We start from the raw sequence: 26759 nt of genomic DNA on the forward strand, positions 1-26759 counted from the left end.
TTCCAGATTTGACATAGCAATCGAATGATATACATAAATACTTTATAAAATTAAAAGTTCTATAGAATTGTCTGACAATATTTTCATTATATAATTTTTAATTAATAGGCTTTTAACTTTGAAGAGAAGTCAGAAGATAACTCACCTTGCTTTTTTGTTGATGTTGTCAAAACGTAATCTGAGGAGAGAGAGAGAGAGAGAGAGAGAGAGAGAGAGAGAGAGAGAGAGAGAGAGAGAGAGAGAGAGAGATGGTGAGACCAGGGTCTAGAACAGTTGAGGACATTGTCCCATATGGATTTCCTAACTGAACATCTCCCTAAATGATTCATTGAAACCTCATTAGTACAAACTTTCAGCCCCTACTTTCATATCATAAGAGGATTATACTTTGTGAGTCCCTTTCCCTAACAAATCCAGGTAATTCAAATGCCTTCACAGTCAGATGTGAATAAATCAAAATAATCCACTTCTTTCCTTACTCCAAACCATCCTCTGTTCATCCACTTACGCTATTTTTCTAAAACATAGTTCAATTCATGTCACCTCCAACTCACAAAATGACAGTGGCTCCATGGCTTCAATATTAAATGTAAAGTCATCTATTCAGCATTTAAACTACTTCATCATCCTTCTCCTCCTCATTACAATTAAAGCACATTGCAGTTTGTAAGCACTTTACAAATATTATATCATATTATTCCCACAGCAACTGGTGTTATTTTTATTCTCTTTTATAGATGAGGAAACTAATGTAAACAGATGTGATATTACTTGCCTACAGTCACATAGCCAGTAAGTATCTGAGAGGATTTGAATTCAGGTTTTCCTGATTCCACATTTAACATTCTACCTAGTGCACCACCTGAAAGCTTCATCACTTGAATCTTTCCTTCCTTTATAGTTTTCTACCCTCCCTCCCATATTTGCTACTCTCCAGATAAACTGACTTACTCATGGTACTTTAATTCCCGTCTCTGGGATTTGCAATGGCTATTTCCCATGCCCGGACTATATTTTCTTTGCCTTTAATTCTTGATCTCGCTGGCTTCCCTGAAGAATCAGTTCAAATTCCATTTTATGTGGGAGATCCAGTTGCTATTTCCTTCTCACTGAGTTTACCTTTCATCCTCATCATTTATCATCATATCATTTATTTATTGAGAGAATTGCGGGAATTGAGTGAACCACACTTAATCCATCTTGTGACTCAATTCTGAATCTAACTCAGTTCTCTTTCTATTTAATGATGGGTCTAGTCCAATTTCTGTCTTGTGAGAAAACTTTAATTATGGGAATTGTGAGAAAACTTTCTTGAATATGTTTTAACCTAGTCCTGTGTAGCTAAGAAGCTGGACCCCCTCTACTGGTTGCTTAGAGATTCTTATCTAAGAAGCTAGGTTATATATTGGGCGTTTTCTCCCAATTATACAACTCAAACAATTCATAGGTCTTATCTGAAAATTGGTCCTGTACTGGTCAGTCAGTTACTGATTTAGTGCAGGAACCTGGGAGGCAGGGAAGGGAATAAAATACATTTTCCCCTATTTTAGGGAGTTATACCATTATACCTTTCTGTGTTCCCCATTCCCAACTTAGAAATTTCCTCCAATTAGAAATCAGATTACCTAATTAAACATCCTCTTCTGTACCCTGCTTATTGTTACCTTTTAATGCATAAACATTTGTCTTTCCCTTATTTGGGATTGCCAGTCTGAGGAAACCTGGTCCCTATTGGTTATGAAATGGACATTTATTGCTTAAAAAATTGATAATGCTCAGAAGCTTGAATCTTTGTTTCCTTAGTATTTCAGATCTCATCAGCCGCAATAGCTAGCTCTTACATGATATTTTCACTATTTGAATGTGAGCATCTTGATGTCGGGATGGTTAGCATCTTTCTTTAAATGCTCAGTGCTGATCACACTATATCACACATACAAAACAATAGAACTTGTTAATTAGTTCAAATAATTAACTTTGAAATCAATTTTTATTTGAACTTCTTGTGTTCTCTAAGTCAATGGTGTCAAGCTCAAACAGAAATGGCAGTCATTAAAACTATATATAAGAATTCCTGTGGGTCTCTTATTAACTTAGAAAACTAGATGGGAACATTATCTATGTTCTATTGTGTTTTTATTTATAGTGTTAAATGTTTCCCATCTACATTTTTATCTTATTCAGTCTGTACTTGATGTGTTGAGGGGCATGACTTGGCCCAGGAATTATGTGCGAAATAACTGTCACCTACCAAAAGTCACAATTTTATTCCCTTATTTCCCTTAATTTCTCTCTCCCCCCATCTTATGACAATATCTAGCATTCTAGGATTATATCAAATTATAATGGTGGTGATGATGAAAATTCTTGCCTAACCCCTGATCTTGTTAGAAAGGCCTCTAGCATTTATCTATTTCAGATCAGTCTAGTGATTGATTTTACATAGATACTGTTACAGTAAAAATACTATTATACATTTTATATATATATAATTTTTTCTCATTATTTGTTACACTTTTATGTTATGTTACACTGATATAATTTTATTAAATTATGTAACCTAGAAAGAGAGCTAATAAAAATAATAAATGCTAAATAATAAAATAATCTGCTTGAAACCTCTAATGAAAGATAATGCATTACAGCAACTATTATAGAGCCCATAAAATGATTACTGAACTTGAAATTCCTGAGTAGTTCAGAAATCCAATCAAAGATATCCATAGAAAATGGTGAAAATTAAGTTAGAACTTGGAATTCTTGAAGGAGAAATAAAAAGCAAACAAATGAAGAGAAAATTAAAAAAAATGAAATCTCTTCAGCACAGTCAATTCTATTAAAAGAAATAATGAGGTAGAAAAAATTGACAGAAAAATTCTGAAAGATATCAAAGTAAAAAGAAAACAAAAGATTTCAACAAGCCTAGGCTATTGAACTTGAAGATCAATACTCAGAGACAATTTGAGAATCATACATCCTACAGAAAACACACTACATAAAACTCCCTAATTTTACACCAGAAAATCATGGGAAAAAATTATCCGAAGTAGTAGGAACAAAAAGCAAAATAATCATTCTTAGCAGGGAGAAATCTCAAGTCTAGCTCTACCAGTACCATTATAGTCAGTTTTCACATCTCTTTTCCACCTCACCCCATTCTACTCACCCCAGCCTAGGATTGTGTCTATTCACAAAAATTAGAGAGGAAATAAATAGTTGCTCCTGTTGTATAAGTAAAAGAAAGTGAGTGATCAATGTGCCTGATTTCATTCTACTTGAGTAGTAATTTTCTTTCCCCTACAACAGTTCTCAAAGTCACCTTGAAAGAGCTATCCAGAATGCTCTACATTGTATTTACAATGAACTTTGCTTTATAGATTCATACAACTAGCTGATTCTCTCTCCCCTTGACTTCCATTTAGATCTTCCATTACATTTGTAATTGGAGGAAAGATGGGAAAATATGTTTTATAACTTATTTATCTTTTCAAGATTTCAGCCTTCTGAAGTTCAAATGCCTTTGCTCCTTGTAAAATATGACTTCCTGATTCTAATGAAGGGGAGACCCCTAAGTGAATATTTTTGGAGTTGTGATGACTTATAAAATCTTTTATAAGTTAACCATCAACAAATCAGTAACACACTCATTGTAGTTTCCCTAAGATACGTGAATTAAAATAGCAAAATAAAAAGAAGATGAAATTTGTCCACTTGTAAACTGTTTCAGGGTTTCAAGTCCATCCATAAATGCAAAGTTTAGCAAGCCTAAATCCATCCTCCATTTAGAGTCACATGTCTGGAACAAGGGAAACAGACTGCTTCCATTAGCTCTGTGATCTTTCCACATCAAAATGTCTGCACCCTTGTTTGTGGAAAATGAGAACTAACTTCAATTAACCCCAAAAGTTTAAACCAAATGTGTTTGGGGTTTAAGGCAACTTATGGAAAAAAGGATAATTACGGATAACCAAACACTTGGAAAATTCATGGTTCCCCATCTCTACTGAATCAGAAGGATCTAATCTTAATTTCCTCCTTCTCCCTCCCTTCCTAATGTCCTTTTTTTTTTTAAGTGCTTTGTAACAAGGAAGGCTGAAGAATGGGTTCAAGAACTGGGTTCAGTAACAAGAAGCCAAGCTTTGTCTTTAGAGAAATAATTTTTCCTTGTTCTATTTTCATCCAGAAAGCAATGCAAGGCATTTCCAAACCACTCAGTCTTATTTCTAGTTCCGGACAACATGAACATCTACCTACAGAGCTAGATTGAGCATCATCTATTGTTTTAAATGAAAGCAACTTCAGCTGCCCAGTTGCTGTTTTTCTGTACTCCAACTCTTCAGATTCTGTCATTACTCTTCCTTGACCTCATCTGTACTCCTGGCACTAGGTCAATATAAGTTCCAAATGACTTTTCTAACATCATTTTCCTATCTCCATGAAAAATTAGGAGAGCACAAGACAAACATAGATCTGATCTCCTATCTGGAAAGTGACCACTTCTGAATTTCTAGGCAGATGTCTGTCTGCTGGGTGGGGATTTAAAAGGTGGAATGGGAATGAAAACTGACTTAGTGGATCTTTTCCCAAAAGGCAGTGCCCAAATGGCATTTAACCAATAAAAATTAATATCATCTAGAGTCTTGCAAGATCCAGGTAAAACTCCTATAAATTTCCAATAATTGTCAAGTTTCTATAGCCCGGTCAAAAATGAAGCTTTATAAAAATTACTTTAGAACTGAGACTCTAAAGAGTGGCAACGATGCCTGATTGCTGGTTTATTTTCCCCTGAATTTTTAATAGGGGAACAATGGATCTTACATTAAAGTATGCTTAATGCTTACTGGCCTGCGGTGGGTAAATGCAATATTCACTTTCATAAGCCTCCATACAGTCCAGTAGTTTCTCCTTTTCATTGGTATGCTGCTCTTTTCTAGATATGTCTAGACTCTGGTGCAGACTGAAATTCTAAAGTACTTTCTTGAATATTTTACATTTGTGGGAGCCCAACAAAAACTGGCTTTCAGTGACAGACAAAAGGCTGCATTTAGACATATACAGTTGTGCATGTGATTAAAGGTCAGGAGCTGGACTTATTTTTTATATTTCTTGTGGTATAGTAGAAAGCATGATAGCAATAATAATAATAATATAATGAATTAAAATAATATTAACATTTATATGGAACTTTAAGATTTGAACATCTTTGTACATGTTTTATCTTCTTTGGGACTTATAACAATCCTTTTGAGTAGGTAGTAAGGCTGTTGGATGGGGAATTGAAGGAACTAGGTTCAAATCCTGTCACAAATCACCTCTGTGACTTGGGCTAGTCAATTTAACAATTTGGACTTCTGTTTCCTCAACCCCTAAAGGAACTGAAGGTCTAAAGGTCCTTTTCATCTCTGAATCTCTGTTTAATCATCTGATAATAACTCTAAAACATGATTATTTAAATTTAATCTTAAATAGACCTCTAAAGTGAAAGGAGTGGACTAATGATTTAAATGAAACCTAACATTTTGGAATAAGAAGGAGGGAATTAAAGTTCTTTGTATCATTTCAGAACTAGTGAAATAAAGTCTTTTTATTCAACAATTCTAGTCTTTCCCTAACTGAACCATGGAAATCTACTGCTGGAAGAAGATATTAGGAAAGGGAGTAAAGTGACTTTCTTTTTAGTTTGAATAGGTATGAAGGACAGATTTCATCCTATATATCAGTTGAACAAATTTACAATTTTTTTGTAGGTTAAAAATGTTTAGCCTTGGAATACAATATTACAATAGCCATGTAAAAGTAAACATAATTCCTCCCTCCCCCACAAGTGAGAGGAAAAAAAAGTGGACTTGAGTCTGTATTCAGACACCATCAGCTCTGTCTTTGGAATGGATGTCTTTCTTTATCATATGTCCATGAGACAATATTTTTCCCACACTTGATATGACCAGCTTTATTTCCCTCCATCATATTCCCCCACCCCCATTTATTCTATTTTTTCCTCCTTTCACCTTGTCCCTCCTCAAAAGTGTATTGTATCTGACTATCCTCTCCCATGATCTCCCCTCTCTTTTATCACCTTCTATCATCCTCCTCTCCCTGTCACCTTTCTTCCATCCCTTTCCCTTCCTATTTTCCTTTAGGGTAAGATAGATTTCATACCCAATTGAGTGCGTATTTTATTTCCTCTCAGAGCCACTTCTGATGAGAGTAAAAGCTCACTCACTCCCTCTCACCTCCCTCCTCTTCCATTCCATTGCAAAAGCTTTTTCTTGCCTCTGTTATGTGAAATAATTAACCCCATCCTACCTCTCTCCCAGTACATTCCTTCTTTTTTAATATATTATACGTTCAAATTCAACTCCCTCCTGTGATTTGTCTATATATGTTCCTTCCAACTGCTGTAATAAATGAGAAGGCTCATATGAGTCAACAGTATCATCTTCCCATGCAGAAATATAAGCAGTTCAACATCATTAAATCCTTCATAATTTGCCCTTCCTGGCCTGTTCTTGGAGATACAACTGGAAAGTTTGAAAGTTCCATATTTCATTGCATGTTCACCTCGTCCCCTGAAAGAGTACGTTCAGTTATGCTGGGTAGTTGAATCTTGGTTGTAATACAAGTTCTATCACCTTCCAGAACATCATATTCCAACTCCTGTGAGCCCATAATGTAGAAGTTGCTAAATCCTGTGTTTTCTTGACTATAGATCCATGATGTTTGAATTGGTTCTTTTTTTGCTGTTTGTAATATTTTCTCCCTGACTTGGGAGTTCTGAAATTTGGCTCTAATGTTCCTCACCATTTTCATTTTGGAATCTCTTTCAGGAGTAATTGGTAGATTCCTTTAATTTCCGTTTTACTCTTTGCTTCAAGTATATCTTGACTATTTTCCTGGATTATTCCTTGGGAAATGAAGTTCAGGCTCTTTTTCTGGTCATAACTTTCAAGTAGTCCAATAATTTTTAAATTTTCTCTCTTGGAACTGTTTTCTAGGTCAGTTGTTTTTTCAATGAGATAGTTCACATTTTCTTCTAGTTTTTGCTTCTTTTGGTTTTATTTCATCATCAGCTTCCCTGGCCTCCATTCTACATTGGAAGGAGTTGTTTTCTTCAAAGAACCTTCTCATCACCTTTTCCAACTGGCAATTCTGCTTTTTAAAGCATTTTTCTCCTTATTGACCTTTTGGACTGCTTTTTTTCATTTAACCTAAACTAGTTTTTTACAATGTTAGTTTCTTCAGTACTTTTTTGTATTTCCTTCACCAAGCTTCTGACTTGGTTTTATCATTTTCAAACATTGTTTTCATTTCTCTTAGCAATTTTTAGTCTACTTTCCTTACTTAATTTTCAAAATCTTTTTTGAGCTCTTCCATGATTTGAGACCAATTCTTATTTTTCTTGGAGGCCTTAGATAAGGAAGCTTTGACTTTATTATCTTCTGAGTGGTTTTTTTAATCCTCCATAGGACCAAGTTGGCTGGGGTTGGAATTTTTACTTCTGTTCTCCAGCCTATGACTTGATTTTAATTCTTTGTTGAAGAGATACAGGGTGGAGGACACACTGTCCAATACTTTTGAGGGTTTTTGCAACTGTTTTTTAAGGACAACCCTCTGGGAACTCAATTCCTTCAAGGTCTTATGAGAGACTCTGCCTGCTCTTCTGACCTGTGGTCTGGTTTCTGGATGGCCACAAGCACTCCTTTCTGTCCTGGAACCATGAGGAGGGTTCCTGCTCTGCTAAGGCAGTAAAACTCCTTTTCCTAAGACTGTGACCTGGATCTGAGTATGGGGAAAACTACAGAGTCCTCCCTCAAGGAAAGTGACTTCTGCAATATCTCCTGAGTCCCTTACCATCAGTGGGCTGAGCACTCTGGATGACTCCGCAGACCTGCTCTCTTGGGGTCAGGTCTTCATTGAGACCTGTATTGGACTAGATTCTGTGTTCACTCTGGTGAGGGAGAACTTTCCCACTCATCTTTGAAGTTGTCCTTGGCAATCCCTGAGCAGAGATATCTAGAAACCATCCTCCCTGACACAAACCCAAGCACCCCAGGGACCCAGGCTCCCTGTAGGCTGTTTCTGAATGTCTGGAGTCAGTTTGCTCTGGTGCAGCCTTAACTGGGAGGCTCTGTGTTTCTTTCTAATCCCAGTATAACAGACCCTTCCCACGGATCTTTCAAGTTGTCTTGGATTAGAAAATTGTTTCACTCAGTTTTTCTGTGGGTTCCACCACTCAAGAATTTGACTAGAGTAATTACTTAAAGGTATTTGGAGTGGTCTGAGGGAGAGCTCCTGGGATTTCATGATTTCCTGCCTTCACTCAACCATCTTGGCTCCCCCTATTCCTATATTACAGTTCTTACAGAAAGATATCATTTGGAGCCCCATCTTTGGTTTATGACTCACTTGCATCATTTGAATATTTTTTCTTATTTAAAAAAAACACAAGTATTTATTTTTTCCTCCTCCCTACTACCCTTTCCACTATGTATTGAACAGCATCAAAAGAAAAAAACCTATATGCATAGTCAAGCAAATCAGTTTCTCATTGGTAGTATAAAAAGTTCTATGTCTTTTTCTTTTGAGTCCATCCCTCTTGGGAATGAACAAAGAGAATGATTTTTCTTCAGTCCTCTGGAATCATTGTTTATCATTACATTGATCAGATTTCTGAAGCCCTCAGTTTTCATGGTAGTCAGGCAATTAGGGCTTTAGTGGAACATAAACATACCATTTTTTCTTATAGTGGGTCATTCAAGATTGGTGTCTGCTGGAGGACAGAAATTCCTCAAAGTCTGCCTATCTACTTAAGTCTCTGAGACCACTGAGATGGCTCCCACATGAATGGGAGAGGACTGTTTCACTGATCCTAGTCTCACAGGTTTATGGGACCCTAATTGGTAATAATTTAGAAATTTTCATCTGCCAACAGTAACCAGTTATGCTCACATTCTGGACTATATCACTTACCACTAGTCTATATCTCTCCTTCCCAACACTGCTTAAGATCATTGCCCCAAGAATCCTTTACAGATGTTTTCAGGTTTATTGATTCCCAAGCAAGGACCATGCCTTTTATTTTCCTTGTAACCTTCCTTACTATGGTTGACATGTGGTGAATGCCTTGTAAATGCTGTGAATAATGTATTGAAGTGATTTTTTTGAATTCAATTCCCATCTATAAAATAGTGGTGTTATGATTTTTGGGGGGGGTCTGCACGAAAGAAGTTTTCAAGTATCCCAGTGTCTTCTTCCCCAAATGACTTCCACATAGCTTATTGAAATTTAATCTACTTGAGAAGAGCTATTTTATTTAGCATTGATGTCTCTAGCACTCATATACTTCCTAGCATGTAATAGGTTCTTAATCAATGATTGTTAATGCATTCATCCAAAATGATCCCTATTGCACCCGTTAATAGGAAATATGGTCCAGTGAACATGGGAGAAGAACAACAGAAATGTAAAGTATCTTTGGGTTGATATGCATATTATTTAAAAATGCTAGAGTAGCTGAATTTAAATAAATCCACTGTTATGTTAAAGGTCAACTAATCAATTTCCCCTCCTGAAATTTTTTTTGTAGATGTAAATTATTACTTTAAATTAATAATTAGTAAAACCCAATCCATTAGTAAGTACATAATAATGCTCATACAATATAATTCATAGCAAAAGGTAATTTATATATACATATTATATATAATTAAAATCTTAGTTGTTTTAAAATAATGTTCATATTTGGCACAAAATATTTATATTTGATATTGACATTATATACAGATAATATAGTATTTTCAAAAGCTATATTATTGATAGAGCATCACTGATTAGAAAATGCCTTTTTGGTAAGCATCATTGATATTTTTCAATGAGCAATTAATTTATGGAAAAACCTTATATGGCAGATGTGGTTTCCATTCCATTTATAATTGTGTTATGGTTATCACCTATCCAACCTCATTTAAACTCTTTCTAAATGTATTTTCCTAAGACACATGGAGCAGTCCTCATAAATTATAACTGAAAGATCAGGGGACTGAGAATTAAGAAACCTAAATTCTAGTCCCATAATGGAGAATGCTGAATTTGGGGTTATAGGACCCAAGTTTAAATCTTGGTCCAGCTGGGTAGGGTTAATGTATAGGTGATGTTTGTTTTGTCCTTCATTCTTGAAGAAGACCATAATGTGGGGAGGTGATGGCATGATATGCATCTGAATTGGATTTGAGTGAGGGATGCTGTGCCAAATGAAGGACTGCATTATATGATATTTAAGGTTCCTTTTGCCTCCAGATTTTTTTTATTCTCTGACTGAAAGGGTCACATTGGATGTCCTCTAAGTTATCATATCTCTATGATTCTCTTTTCCTTTGATCTACAGAACAAAAGAAAACAAGAAAGACAAAAAATAGACAAATAAGAAAAGATCAAGACTGGTTTGTTGTTCAGTAGTTGAATTTTTCCAGTCATGTCCAATTCTTCATGACTCCATTTGGGATTTTTTGGCAAAGACTCTAGAGTGCTTTTGCCATTTTCTTTTCCATCTCATTTTATCGATAGGTAAACTGAGGCAAACAAGACTAAATGACTTGCCCGTAGTCATACAGTCAGTAAGTGTAGAAGGTCAGATGATTACTTTAAAGTAGTGACTTACATCTACAAAGGTCATTGTAGAAGGTTTGTAAGTGTAGAAGTCTACTCAGGTACACTTATCTTCCCAAATCCAGGTGAGACATGCTATTCAATGTGCCAACTAGCTTGAGGCTGGCCCAAATCAGAAGTAGTTGGACTTCTTTTGGACACATTCTTTGAATATTCAAATGGGCATTTCCTATATGCAAGAAATGACTTACATGACTGACTTTTTTTTTCACACACACACACACAAAGCCTTCATCTGGCACATGTTGTCTAAGAAATCACCATTCAGATGTTTAGAGGAGGGATAAATTTACAGATGTTTTACAGTAAGGCAAATGTGAAGCGTAGTCTCCTTATACCATTAGATTTAATCTTTTCATCTATCATCTTAACTCTTTAACCTTGTCTTCTTGGATGTGTGTGAAAGAGGAAATGATATCATAATAGAATTACTTGCAAATGTTTATTGAAAAACACTTTCTGTATATCCCATCTCATTCTTACAACAACCCTGGGAGATAGGTGCTATTATTATCCTCATTTTTTGGAAAAGGAAACTGAGGCATATAATATAGCAGTTAAGAAATATACTTAGGATCCCATACAACTAGTGTCTGAAGTGGTATTCAAACTAAAGTCTTCCTGATTCCATAGCTATAATTCTCTCCAGTAAACTATTGAGTTATTTAATAATCTGAGAATGGTCCCAATTTGATCATTTCACAAGTGAGCTCAAGTTGAGACCAGAGTTATCAGTGGGAGCGCTAAAGGCAAACCTAGATATATTGGGGCATATCTGCCATGGAATGAATTACTTTTATGCTATTTCCCCCAATGGGACATAAACTACATGTGATGGCCTGTTATTTTTTGTCTGTATCTCTAGTTCCTACGACAGTTATCTGTCACACATCTGAATGAGGATCTGAAGGATTCAAGATGGCAGACAGCAAAGAATTATAATAACTATCTCTTTTCTTTGGTTATCAAGGAATTATATATTCTTTCATTTTTTTGAAGGAATGGTTGTTTCTATGTGGGAATTTATTCTGAAGCATCTTGAAGGGCGACTATTTTCAACTATGTTAAAGAGTCACGTGCACATAGTTGACTTCAGGTAGACTGCTTTGATGGACAATGCTAAATGATTCAGCATAAAATGAGGAGTCATGACTCAGGAAGATGACCACTCACTTCTGAATGAATGGTTACTTAAAGCAGCCAGATGTTACTCCGTGATATTCTTCCCTTCCATTTTAGTATCTTTTCTTGTCTTCAAGAACATCAGTCCAAGATTTGATTTTATGCCTCATGAGTTTTGCCTCAGACTCTGAAAAAAGGAGGCTCTTTTTATTTAGATCACTTTATGTCCTCGGTCTCAGTAATGATTGTGGATTTAGAGCTGGATGAGACATTAGGGGTCATAGGACAAAAGATCTTGCGATGGAAGGAATCTTGAAGATGATCTAATCCAACCCCTTTATTTACAAATGAGGAAAATGAAGCACAGAGAGGCACACATGACCTAGCCCAGGTCCCATAATTGATAGGAAAGCTTCAAATCAAATCCCTTGATGCTAATCTCATATAGTTTCTACTACTCCATGATGCTTCTTTTCTGTTTTTCCATTTCTGCAAGGAGATTTTCACTGTGATCGTAGCCCTTACTCTATTTTAATTGTTTCTTATCCTTCTTTATTGACAACAAATGTACTCAGGTATCATCCATCCTTTAAAAACTTAAAAATACACACAACCCTTTATTCAGTTTTGTTATACCCTCAGATTATCATTATTTATCATTGCCATTGCTCTTGTTTTTTACAGTATATTCTATCCTCACCAGTACCCTTTTAGAGTCTCCAGTTTCCTTCACTTCCCAGTTCACGTGCCACCTCCTACATGAAGTCTTTCATGAAAGCCTTAATCATTAGTGATCTCTTCTTTTCTCAGTCTTCTTGTAGTTAGAGGCACCTAGGTAATACAATTGGTTGAGCAGGAAAATCTAAGTTCAAATCTAGCCTTAACCATTTACTAGCTGTTTGATCTTAACCAAGTCACTTAACCTAGACCTGTCTCAGTTTTCATAATTTTAAAATGTGGATAATAAAAACACCTACCCTTCAGAGTAGTTGTGAGGATCAAATGAAATATTTGTAAAATACTTAGCACAGGGCCTTCACACAGTAGATGCTATATAAATTCTAGTTATGATCTGTTTAGATAATCTTTTATCTCTCCACCAGTAGAGTGTAAGTTACTTAAGGCCAAGAAATGTCTTTTCCTTTTTGATTTTTTATGACTCTCAGGGTCAAAGAGAACATTATTCAGAACTGGTAAAAGGATTTCCTTATGTGGAAGTACCTTAAATCAAAGAAATCATAGGAATAGTCTCTATCCCTTTGGTTTTCCAGTAAGAACATAGAGTAAGAGGAACCAAAGATGTTATTAATTTTATTTTTGAATGAATGGATGATAATCCCCACCAGGAACACTAGCCAAATTCAAGTAATATGAGGCACAGTTTCTAGGAATGATAAGACTGAGAAGTTTTCTGCCCAATTTAGAAAAGAACAAAAAGTCTGGGATAGCCCATGGGCCTTTGACTTTGACATGGACCATGTCCAGTTGCTTCTGAAAGTAAGTATGAGTAAAATTGGTTTTCTTTAATCATTTATTTTTTTTATGCTGTTTTGAGTCACTACAAATCTTTTTACCAGCTGGCAACCACTAATTCAAGGCAGTTAGATATAAAGTACAAATGACCATTTCTCATTTGAGTCCTGAGAACTTTTGAGAAGTTATATCTTATTGTCTGAAGTTGAAAATTATAGACTCATGCTGTCTCCAAGATGGGAAAGACCCTAATAGATACTGAGCACAGCTCTAATAGAATTAGGGAATATTCTCCATAGCATCTATCCATGCATGTACTCTAAAGATATTGGCAAAAATGTTTGGGGATAAGTTGAAGTTCAGGAGACTAAAGGTGTTTTGAAGACACTAAAATATAGATATAGATAAAAACCTCTTCATGCAGAACACTGATTCATTAATGCTCTGCATATGGTGACTTGTATGTCCTTGCACTTCACATTTCTATATGAAGAAGCCATCAAATAAAAGATACTACATTAATCTGGGGTCAAAGGGATTAAAGAATCAATCAACCAGAAATATATTAAATAGCTTCTTCATGATAGACTCTGAGGAGGCAAAGACAAAAAGGAGGCAATTTTATAAAATTACTAATTTTACTAAAGAAAAGTAACAGGTTCTTAAAAAATCATAAAAATTCATACATTATATAGAGATGCTATATATGTATATATACACATATGTTTTTCTCTATATATAATGTATCAGCATATTTACTACATATTGAAATAGAGATAGACCAAAGAAGATAGATAGCTACATCAATAGCAATATATAGATAAATAGATAGATATCGATACATAGCGATTGGCACGGAAAGGTGAGGAACTCTTAACAACCTGGGTAATCAAGAAAGCCTTCTTCAAAGAGTCAACCTTTAAACTAAGCCTTGAAAGGATTCAATCATTCCAAGAGGCAGAATTGAGGGAAGAATTCCAGACATAGAGTATTTTGCTTGGGCAAATGTATAGAGATAGTTGATGGAATGTTATATGCAGGAAATGACAAATAGAACAGCTTATCTAAGGCTTAGAGTGTGATAGAGAGCGCAAGATATAATTAACCTAAAAATCCAGAATGGATGTATTTTGTGAAGATTTTAAGTTCTAGGAACAGAGGAGTTTGTATTTTAGCTTAATGGCAATTGGGAGCTATTGAAACTTCTTCAGAATAGCAATGACATGGTCATAATTTCTCTGTAAATATCACTTTTGTATTCCATTCCTTTTGTTTACTCATAGGATAACATGGATTTCAATCTTTATGATTAATAGTAGCTCTGGAGGCCCACTCTTCTGCCCATCTGAGAGTCTTCTTAAAATATTTCAGAGTTGTGGTTCATCACTATGCATAGTGGCTATTCTGTATTCTATATCTTTGCTAACTAAGATTAAGAGTTGCAGAAAAGTCTATATACCTTAGTCATCCTCATGGTTCAAAGCATCAACATATATCCCCATACTTACTGCTCTTCGGGCTGCTTTGTGTAGTTGGCAGAGTACTCTGAAATTGGTAATCAGAACTTTGTGGGTTTGCAGTGCTGGGAACTTTGCTTTGGTTCTCATTTTTGGTAGCTCCTTTTACTGCAAAGATAAAAAGTATCCTTTAATAATATTGTTAGGGATTTATTTTTTTATTAATAGTAATATAAATAATAATCCAGTCAAAAACTGAAAATCTGAAAGTCATTCAGTCTGATATTTTGGTGCTAGCTAATCAATGGAGGAGAGCATTTGATTACCACCAATGTCTGTTCATTTCTACATTGTTAACAAAGACATTTGACAAATCGAGAATTCGGGCAGCCGTATTGGTTCCAAAGTCCCAGATACTATTATTCTGATTTATATTGGTAGCTCTAGGGATTTAGAGGTCAATGGGTTTAACCCCTTCCTCCACCCTAGCCCCCCTAATCCCCCTCATTTGGCAGAGGAGGAAATGGAAACTAAAAAAGAAATATGACTTGCCCAAGTTCATGAAGGTAATCTGTAGGAAAGTTGACTCTTGAACTCAAAAGAGCTTTGATACCTTTTGATTGTACCAGGTCTGGAGAGATGTGAGATAGAAACTTTTGAAGAATTCAAAAAATCTCCAAATTGTGAACAAACTATGTTATAGAATCTGGAGATGAGTGGGAGTGATTTCAAAGTTTTAAGATCTAATACTTTGGAGAATGATGTTCCTACTGACAAAAGAAAGCCAGGAGGAGAAATTTCTGATTTTTAGGAATGGTTGAAAAGATGATATCAAATTTGACAGAGTGAGTTGAAGGTGGCAACAGCAATACTAACTAGAAATGCTCAACAGATAGTGAAAATGAATAACTGGGGCTCAGGAAAAAGATGGTCATTTGAAAATAATCTACGCTATGACTTTTGAAGACATGTGAATGAATTAACATCTCCAAAGGAGATTTAAAGAGAGGAGTTAGGGCTGAACATTGAAATTCATACTTGAAGTCTCCATTTGGGGGCAACAGGAAGAAATAGTCTCTAGGAGAATGTGGAAAACAAAAAAAAAAGTTGCATCAGAGTTAATTTTCAGTAAAGAATGTTGAGTTTGCAGGGTTAAATAATCCTGAGAAGAGTTAAAACAACGCCATAGGAGTACCCCCCCAAAAAGGTTTTATGAATTATTTTGCTTTTTTATAAGTTGAATTTAATTTTTAATTAAAAACAAATTTTAGAAAATTTTGTTTGATGAATAAAAATAATGTTCTTTATGACTGAGCATTCAACAAATATTATATAAGAATAATAAAAAATAAAATTCTCTGGGTATTACATTGGATAAGATTTCATCAAGTGATAGGGAAATCATAGGAATTTCTTTGTGCCCTTCAATCAGCATGCATTTTTTCTTTTCTTTTTTTTTATACAAGGCAGTGGGGTTAAGTGACCTGCCTAAGGTCACACAGGTAGGTAATTAAGTGTCTGAGGTCAGATTTGAACTTAGGTCCTCCTGAGTCCAAGGCCGTGCTCTATCCACTGTGCCCCCCCCCCGAATGCATTTTTAAAATTTCTGCTTAATATTTCAGGCACTTTGATAGACTCTAGTCATAATATAAAACCAAGGTCCTGCCCTCAAGGAGTATCTGCACAGATAAGAAAATAGAAAATGTATAAAAATATATAGAAAGTGAATCAAAAAAGTTCTCTTGGGAAATTATTCATTTAGTCTTTCAACAAATGCTGAATATGTAGAGAGGTAGGTAAGAAGCTAGAATGCAGATGGTTAAGAAGAAAGTGGGTCACGGAAAACTGGGATAATGAATTTAGTGCAGAGCACTCATGCAAGAAATTCAGCAGTAAAAAAAGAGAAAAATAGAAATTGTGTTTCTTAACATAGTTTCATATATTTTTGTAATTAAGAAGAAGTATTATTTTATGTAGAGAGAAACTAAAGGACAAAACCATATTTTTGATGAAAGAATAAAAAGATAAAATGACTCAGAATAAGGTATATTGACACAGTCATCAGAAGCAAATGCTGACTTTGTTAATGCACTGTGATTCTACCAATGCGCAGAATAAGCTCAATGCTGAAGTAGCACCTCTTGCAAGTGTGAAATCCAGTTTGTGGTATTAACAAGTAACTGAAATGAGATACATCCCTTTAAGTGCCATCCTCTGACATGAAATCTAGGTCCTATAGAGCTGACTCCAAAAGGGCTTAGAAAGGAAGGAATGATGGAAACAGTCCTCTAGGAAATGATAATTGAAGGGCACAGATGGACTAGGCAAAGATCTTGCTATTTAAGTGGGAGGAAAAGATGAGAAATAGATTTCTAAAGAACTCAATGGGATATCTTTTTCACTGGCTGATGAGATAAGGAAAAATCAGTAAGGTTTCTGGGTTGAAATGGGGAGGTGCCCTTGGATTTTTATAGAGTAACTGACAGTGCTATCAAAGTCTCTAGCAAACCTAAACTCTTGAAGAAGACCATGATAGAAAATATAAAAGAGTGCCTGTCATTTGCTTAAAGCTTAATCCACATAATCAATGTTCTATGCCTGGTTCATTTTTCTCCCAGCTTCATTCATGACACCAGTTTTTTCAATCCCCTCTCACTACCAGTTTCCTTTTGTGTGTTGATTTTTTCTCTTAGAATGTAAGCTCCTTGAGGGTAGGGACTAGCATTTTTACTGTATTTGTATAAAGCTTCTGCTTAACCATTTATCATTCATCTATTTATCTAGTTAATTTATCTATATACATTACTAAGCATTTATTGTGTGACATTCTCCTAAGTGCTGGGGATACCAAAGGAAAAAAAAAAAAAGCAAAAGACAGCTTCTGCCTTCCAGGAGTTTGCAATCTGAAAAAGAAGCTAATATGCAAACAACTCTAATCAATGAGTTTTATTCATACATATATATGCATATATAATATGATCAATAGGAAATAATAATTCTCAGATGGAGGGATATAGAATAAATAGAGTTGAGAATTTATTTCAGGCAGTTAGGTGGCACAGCAAATAGAGCACCAACCCTGGGGTTAGGAGGACCTGAGTTCAAATTCAGCATCAAATTAATAATTACCTAGCTGTGCTTTTTACCTTTTTTTTGTGATTCTGATTCTAATCACAGTTCAGACTAATAGGGAAATGTGTTTAACAAGATAATGCAAGATTAACTTATATAAAATTGCTTGCTGCCTTAAGGAGTGGGGAGGAAAGGGTGGGAGGGAGAAAATCTTACAAAACCTACCTACCTACCTATCCACCCACCTACCTACCTATCTGGAGGATTTACTTTTCTATGAGAAGTAAAGCCAAGATAAAACATATTTGTCCTAATCAAGACTAAAAAAATTCCTTTATATGCTAGTCTAAGATTTACTCTGTAATATAATAAATACAGCAAATATATTATATATAATATATACATGTATATATATATATATATATGTTGTCTTTCCCATTACAATCTAATGTATTATCTCTTTCTTGCCTTCTTTCCTTCTTTCTGCTATTTAAAGGGTTAAATTTCAGCTATCTAGAAAGGTAATTTCTACAGAACAGCTGCTCATGATGGATAAATGAGTTGTGTCACCTACCTGTCTTTGTCTCTGTTGTGTTAGAAGATGGAGTCTCTGTAGAGCTCAAAAGCGTTGATGATGGTTCTTTAATTTTTCCTATTTTGATGAGATAAATGACATTGTTAGTATTATTAACCACAGTTCTCATCAGATTGGTCAAGAGAATAATCAAATGTAGGTAGAGATTGGGTGTAGGGGGAGTCTTTCTGGAGAGGTGTTCTTTAAGTAGCCAAACTACTAAGACTTTTCCTCTTATCTAGCACCTTTGCCCTAGTGAATAGGAGCTCTGGTTGGCCATAGAACCCCAAGTTTTCTCATCAATTGAATGTTTCAGTTGTAGACACATAAATGAAATTTTCCCCACAAAGCCTTTATTTCACAGCAGGCTCTTAGGTAAGGAGTTTGAATATCACAAAGTCATCAAAGAGGAAGAAAATATTTTAAATGGAGAGTAAAAAAAGCATTTATTTTCCTGGGGAGGGGGGGGGATTCAATTCATAGGACCACATATTTGGAGACAGATAGGACTTTAGTGATTGGTTGAATCCAACCCCTTAATGTTACTGAAGAAGAAATGAACTTTAAGTGATTTTTTGAAATGAAATAAGTAGTAGTCAGAATTCAAATCCAGCCTGATAGACCCTAGTCCAGTATTTTTTCCTGCTATAATAATCACTTCTTATCAATTATAATCATGCTTATTAGGGGTCTAATAAATGCAAGTCAATCTACTATGTAAAGGTTTTTTCTTTTAAAAGGTGGTTTGCTAGGATTGTTACACACACACACACACACACACACACACACTGAATAAACCAACACAGCCTTATATGTATCTCTATATCTTTGGGAAGGTACTGGTAGACATTTTTACCTTTTTTAGTCTGAAGAATATCTAACTGATTAGGTTATAGGAGACAATTTGATGTGTAGTGGATAAAATGTTGGACTTGTAATCAAGAAGACCTGGATTCAAAATTCATATTAGATATTTACTACTGTTCACTATGAACAAGTCACTTACCTTGTCTCATCTTCCATTTCATCTGGATTATTATAGATTTCAAATGGTGTGTTTTATATAAAATAGCATAAAAAACTTTAAAAGACTATGTAAATAATTTTATTATTAATTATTAGCATTAATTTATTAACAGTGCTTTACATTTTCAAAGATTAGACTGATTTTAGGAGTTAGTCCAAATATATTGTATGAGAACACAGGAAGCTGTCATTGCTGACACCCTGTCTCCTATGCTCTCATTAAATCTATAGAAGACAAATCAGTATTCTAACACATCCATATATTTTCTGAATAGTTAGGTGACTCATTGTAGTTGGAATCATTCAAGAAAGCAGAAAGCTAGGAAATTATTTTTAGTCAGTGTTTCAGATAATGGTTTCATTTCTAATATATATATATATATATATATATATATGTATATGTCATTCCCCAATTGACAAATGGTCAAAGGATGTGAACAGGAAATTCAGTAGTCTAAGTCATTATTAATCTGAGAAATGCAAATGAAAGCAACTTGGAGGATCTACCTCACACACAAATGTTGGAGGAGATGTGGGAAGACTGGAACATTAATGCATTATTGGTGGAGTTGTAAACTGATTCAACCATTCTGAAGAGCAATTTGGAACTATGCCCAAAGGTCTATAAAACTGTGCATAACCTTTGATCCAGCAATACCCCCGATGAGCTCATAAAAAAAGAGAAAAGACCCACATGTAAAAAATATTTATAGCAGCTCTTTTTGTAGTAGCAAAGAATTGGAAATGGAGGGGATGTCTATCAATTGGGGATGTAAGATGAATGAAAATGAGTGATGAAGGGACAAATTTAAACAAAACCTGGACTTACATGAACTGATGTTGAGTGAAGTGAGTTGAACTAGGAGAATAGTGTGCACAGTAACAGCAATATTGTGTAATGACCAACTATGCTAGACTTAGTTCTCCTCAGCAATACAGTGATCAAAGACAAGATTTGTGATGGAAAATCCCATCCACATCCAGAGGAGGGATTATGGAGGCTGAATGAAGATCAAAGTATACTATTTTCACTTTTTTGTTGTTTTTTTCTTTCTTGTGGTTTTTATCTTTTCTGATTCTTTCTGATTCTAATCACAGTTCAGACTAATAGGGAAATATGTTTAACATGATAATGCAAGATTAATTTATATAAAATTACTTGCTGCTTTAGGGAGGGAGGAGGAAAGGGTGAGAGGGAGAAAATCTTACCAAACTGAATATTGAAAATTATTGCTACATGTATTTGGGGAAAATACTATTAATACAAAAAACCCATGACAAATCCAGCTTCAGATACTTAGCAGCCATTTAACCCTGGGCAAGTCATTTTAACTGTGTATCTCTGATAATAATTCTGCCCAGGATCACTCAGCGAATCACTTGAGATGATAATTATTTGTCACTTACATAGTGTCTGGCACATTGTAGATGCTTAACAAATTTTAAAATTTTTCTTCTTTATTTTTCGAAAAGGAAAATAGTAGGGAAGTGACTTGCCCCTCTACTAGTTCTCTTCAAACTCCATCAAACAGCAGAATGTTAAGGAAGAGATGGTTTTGGTGTTGATGATGATGATGTTGATGATGATGATATCATAACTTATGCTTACATAATGTTCACATCTCTTTTTCTTATTTGAATATTCTAAAAGTCTCTTAGACATGATTGAATACTGTATGATATATGAGTGTGATGGAATACTACTCTGCCATAAGAAATGATAAGCTCAAAGATCTTAGAAAAACATTAAAAGATTTAAATGAAAGAATGAAGAACAAAATGAGCAGAAAGAGAATATATACTATAACAGCAATATTGTTTGAGAACACCTTTGAGCAAATAAGTCATTTCGACTATTATAAATACACAAATCATATAGGAAATATAAAGAAAGATGCTATCTGTATTCAGAGAAAGAACTCTTTAAATAGAACACATGCACAGATACATTTGTCTAATAACGACCATCTCTAGGGCGGGGTAAGAATGTGAAAAAAGGAAAATGAATTTATATGCTAACTTTGTTTTATATTAAAAATAACAGAGTTTACATAGTAGATTTGCAGTTTCATTTACAATCACCTTTTTATTGTACTGTGTTATAGAAAAACTTTTACTATTCCATAAATAATAAATTAAGAATATAAAATTCTTTAAGACTGGCATTTTGCAGATAAGGAAACAGCATCATAGATGAGTTAAATTAGTTCTTGAAAGTTCCAAAGCTAGTAAGTGACAGACGTGATTTTAGTTTTCTGACTACTCTTCCAGTCCTCTATTCACTCAGGTCATAAAAAGCATGTGATACTTATTTTTCATATACAATATATTTCTGTATCTAAAGTACTTCCCTCTTTTCTTTACTCTCAACTCTCACACTCTCTTCCTTATTTAGCATGAAAGAGTCTTAAGATGAGGCCCTAAAGGCAAATCAATTAAGCCCCCAATGGAGAAGCTAATGAGGTGATAAGAATGGAGAAAACCCTTGGTTGGACCATGTGCCCTGGTTTTTGGCCCCATTGGAGCAAGTCAATGGGCCACTTGGGTTGAACATTTCACACTTCTCTCCTGAGGGAGCCTTTGCCATGGGCAAGAAAAATGCAAAACTTGTGAATAAATTTCAAGTCTCATATTAAGATCAGAAGCTTTGGCAATTACAAAATACAAGCATTTGGATTGTAAACTAAGGTGATGTGATTGGAAAGTCTTTGAAGAAAGGTCAGAAGGAAACCACAGAGTTTCATTTTTATAATCCCTCTCTTTCCTCTCAACAACATTGTGTTTTCAAAATCTCATTCCTGAGAATTTCCTATCCTTCCTGGATCAATTTCTCCATGAAATCCTAACTCTGTTTTCTCTAAGTCCTTTGAATCAGATTTCCTAAATCTAGAGTGTTTAAGATTGAGACAATTTCTTTTTCATATTTTTTTTGACAAAAATACTAAAATGGAAGAGTTCCTTTGACCTGTGATCCAAATGATTCCCACCCTATAGCAACAAGTTCCTCCTGTTGGCAAGACAAAAATCAGGTCTAAAATAGGAGGGAAGGGAAGCGACTATTCATTCATACAGTATCTGTCAGATCCTGTGATGAGTGCTTTACAAATATTAGCTCATTCAATCCCCAGAATAATCCGTGATTTGTCAGAGTTGATTACCTATTACCATTAGGATTAAATATAAACTCTTCAGTTTGGAACAAAATTTTCCAGACCCTATGCCCTTCCTACTTTTACATTCTACTTTCTCCCTCTCCATTCTCTTTACAATCCAATCACACTAACCTACTTGAAGTTTATGTTGTGCTTTCCTCTGACTATCTCCATGTGAAGAATGTTCTCTCTTTATCTCTATCCTCTTAGAAACTTGGGTTTACTTAAGAACAGTTCAAGCTAGAGGGGCCTTTCTTGGTCTTCTTCTCATCCTCCCCTCCCCAGGAGGGGAAAAGATTTGAACTAAGATCTTTCCAACCTCAGGTCAAGTAATTATAGTCTGTAGGTCACAGGATCAAGGATCTAGAGTGACAAGGGACAAGCCTCTCATTTAACAGATGAGCAAACTGAGACCCATGGAGGAAAAGTGAGTGCCCAATGGCACAACGAAAATAGCAGAAACGAGCTTCACATCAAGATCCCTTGACTCCAAATCTTGTATCATACTAGTATAACAATAGAAAAAAGAGTTTGGTAAGTTTAAAGATTTTAGAAGATAGATAGATTTTTCTCTTATGAATGGGCAGATTCAGACGTCCAAGTAATATAATTCAATGGCAGAAAGAACTTAGCCTTCTGTATCCCTGAGTAATGATAATGATGATGATGATAATAATAATAACTGATTGATTAATAAATTAATTGATAATTAATAATAACATTTTGCATTACTACAATGCCTTAAGATTTGCTAAAAATTATATAAGTATCTTATAATCTGATCCTCATAACCAAGTGCTCTTGTTGATGAGGAAACTGAGATAGCAATTAAGTGACTTGCCTAGAATCACACAGCTCATAAACATCTGAAGTCTAATTTGTCTCAACTTTTCCTGCCTTTAGATTCATTACTCATTCACCCTGTCACCTAGTTGCTAGTGATGCCTGGTGATACAAAATGGGGATGAATGGGAGTCCCTGTTCTAAAGAATCTTATATTATGACTGGCGAAACAACACATAACATATACAAATCAAATACAAAAATAACCTTGAAAGAATACTTGGGGAGGGGAGGATGAGAAGAAGACCAAGAAAGGCTCCTCTAATCTGAGCTTGATCTGGCCTTTAGTAAACAAGTTTCTAAGGGAATAGAAATAAAGAGAGAATATTCTCCACATGGAGATAGTCAGAGGAAAGAATGACATGACAAACTTCAAGTGGGTCAGTGTGACTAAATCGCAAAGGGAGTGAAGGGGAAGAAAGTAGAATATAAAAGTAAGACAGGCATAGGTTCTGGAAAATTTTGTTTCAAACAGAAGTGTTTATATTTAATCCTAGTGGTAACAGGTAGCCACTGTAGTTTTTTGAGTAGAAAGTTCATATGAACAGAGAGATATGCCTTAGAAAAAAGCATATAAAATGTATTATTGATTAGAAAAATGCAAGTAAAATAAGCTTGAGGTGTCATTTTACACTTTTCAGACTGGCTAAAATGAAGAGAGAAGCAATAGATGTTGGAGAGGATGTGGAAAATTGGGATACATTCATTGTTGGTAGAAATGTGAACTAATCCAGCATTTTTGGAGGGCAGTCTGTAATTATACCCAAACATTTTTTTTGAGACTTTAAAGGATTTTATTATAAGTAATCAGATAATCAAAGTAGCAACATACCAATAGACTAATCACTGAAAAGCAACCCCAAAGACTTATTAAGCTGTCTACATAACCTTTGACTCAACAATATCACTCCTAAGTCTATTCCAAAATATTATAAGGGAAAAAGGAAAACCTATATGTTCTAAAATATTTGTAGCAATTCTTTTTGTGGTGGCAGAGAATTGTAAATCCTAGGGATTCTTCTCAACTGGAGAATGGCTGAGTAAGTTGTGGTATATGATAGAGTACTTCTGTGGTATAAGAAATTAAGAGCTCCTTGATTTTAGAAAAACATGGATAGATTCATATGAAATAATGAAGAGTGAAATGAGCAGAATCAAAAATGTGTTGCGTACAGTAACTGCAATAAGTTGTAAAAATGATTTTGAACAACTAAATCATTTTAACTCTAATGAATACCCAAATTAACCACAATGGACATTATGAAGGAAGATGCTATCCACACCAAGACAAAGAACTGATAAATAGAAAGAGACATACAATGATCTTATATATTTACAAACATTAAATATATATATATATATATAGATAGATAGATAGATAGATAGATAGATAGATACATATAATGTCAGCCACTCTAGGGGAGGAAGAACAAAAAAGAAACATGATAAATTTATTATATGTTTAAAAGGATTAGCAAGTTGTACATATTTGCAATTTCATGTTCATCTTTTTATTATCTTACTATGTTATGGAGACGTTTGTTTTATTTCATAAATTAAAAACAATATAAACATATTTAAAAAAATAAGAAAAATTACTATCATGGTTGAGTGGCAGAGAGTAGCAAGAGGCCTTGGGATAGAAGCCAATGAAATAATGTATATACAAAGAGAAGAGGAAAGGGACATTTCCTGAGCATCAGCAAAAGAGACTGAGAAAGAGCAGTATGAATATGCACTGAAAAGTAGCATCACTTACAGATCATGCTTAGCTAAACCAAGGGTAGGGGATGAAGGGAGCGTATCTGTCACTCTATAATACAGCATTTTCCCTAGACATTTAGATTTATAGCTAGCAAATATGGAGTAGTTTTTGCCACTCAGCTTAAAGACCACTTCCTCCAAGAGATCTTTCTTGATATTTTCCCCATTGCCTTGTGTTTGGTACATGTTTATTTTGTATGCACATATATGTGGATATGTTGTTTCCCCTTCTGGAACAGAACCTTTTTTTTTATGTTTTTGCAAGGCAAGGGGGTTAAGTGGCTTGCCCAAGGCCACACAGCTAGGTCATTATTAAGTGTCTAAGGCCGGATTTGAACTCAGGGACTCCTGACTCTAGGGCCAGTGCTCTATCCACTGTGCCACCTAGCTGCCCCTAAACAGAACCTTCTTGAAGGCAAGGATGATTTCATTTATATATTTGTATTGCCAATGACAAATACAGTGTCTGATTTATAGTAAGTGTTTACTGATGAATTGATTTCCTCAAAAAATCTGTGAGGTATATAGGTACATTATCATTTCCATTTTATAGGTAAAGTAACTTAGGTTCTAAAATTTTAAGTGCCTTGTCAAAGATGCTTTAGCTAAGGTAATAAATTATTACCACTGGAATTTGAATCTTACTTTATGTCTGTTCTTTCTGTAGGATACATTGAGGTTTTGCTCTTAAATCTGATTTTTCTAATCAGGTCAACTGCTTAAAATTATTAGGGCTTCCTTTTTGCTTCAAGGATAAATTACAAATTCTTCCAGCTCTAGTATCTTCCTCCCTCCCTCCTTTCTTTTTTCCCTCTCTCCCTTCCTCCCACTCTCTCTTCCTCCCTCCTTCTCCTTTCTTTCCTCAGCTCAAGCACCACTTTCTGTAAGAGATCTTTTTTTTAACACTTTCCTCATTGTCTTGTATTGATTTAGTACATGTTTATTTTCTTTAAACACAGTAAAATACTATATACATATAACTACTACATAAAATACAGTAATATAAAGTCAATAACTTCCACACAAATTTTCTCTATTAAAAGTCATCTTTTTGGCCCCACTGTCATTCCTCCTACCCCTTATCACATAATTAACACCATCAGCAGTTCTCCCAATTAATGAGCCATTCCTTTAATGACCCACCACCAGGCATTTAAGTCACCATTAAGTACTTCTCCACAGAGGATTAATTGACCCAAGTACCTTTGGGAAGCAGCTACCTCATTAAGATATCCTTTGAAGTAAGGCTACCTCTGAAGATGAAGAAGTCACTAAAGATTTGCTGAATGCCAGTCTGGCTAAGTGCTATACATAAATAAATTGTCCTATTTATAAATTGTATCCCTATTCCTTACATCCAGTTTTCTTAAACACAAGGGTAGTCACTAAATAACCAGTTTTCAAAAATAATACCAGCAACCAAAGCCCCATAGAAATCTCCAGTTGGACTTCATAAATGGCAAATGATTTTGAGCCAAAAGCTTCATTAGGACTCAGCTGTGTGAAACTCAGTCAAATAGATTTCAAAATCTGATCAATTATGTCCCTAGCCATCCATATCTATAGGCATTAGCTTTTCCTACATGAGAAAAGTTTCACATAGTATAGCTT

At 34.9% G+C, this 26759-nt stretch overlaps 1 protein-coding gene across 1 annotated transcript in view; it reads right to left on the reverse strand.

The window, feature by feature from the left end:
- EMCN (endomucin) overlaps positions 1–26759 on the reverse strand; it is a 165693-nt gene that overhangs the window by 66597 nt on the left and 72337 nt on the right. Inside the window, exons 4-6 of the mRNA XM_074228105.1 lie at positions 18364–18441; positions 14769–14885; positions 146–178 (exon numbers count right to left, since the gene is read on the reverse strand). Coding sequence (XP_074084206.1) covers positions 146–178; positions 14769–14885; positions 18364–18441 — 228 coding nt within the window. The remainder of the gene's footprint in view (positions 1–145; positions 179–14768; positions 14886–18363; positions 18442–26759) is intronic.

The sequence above is a fragment of the Macrotis lagotis genome, chromosome 3 (genome assembly GCF_037893015.1).
Source record: "Macrotis lagotis isolate mMagLag1 chromosome 3, bilby.v1.9.chrom.fasta, whole genome shotgun sequence".
NCBI classification, from domain to species: Eukaryota; Metazoa; Chordata; class Mammalia; order Peramelemorphia; family Peramelidae; genus Macrotis; species Macrotis lagotis.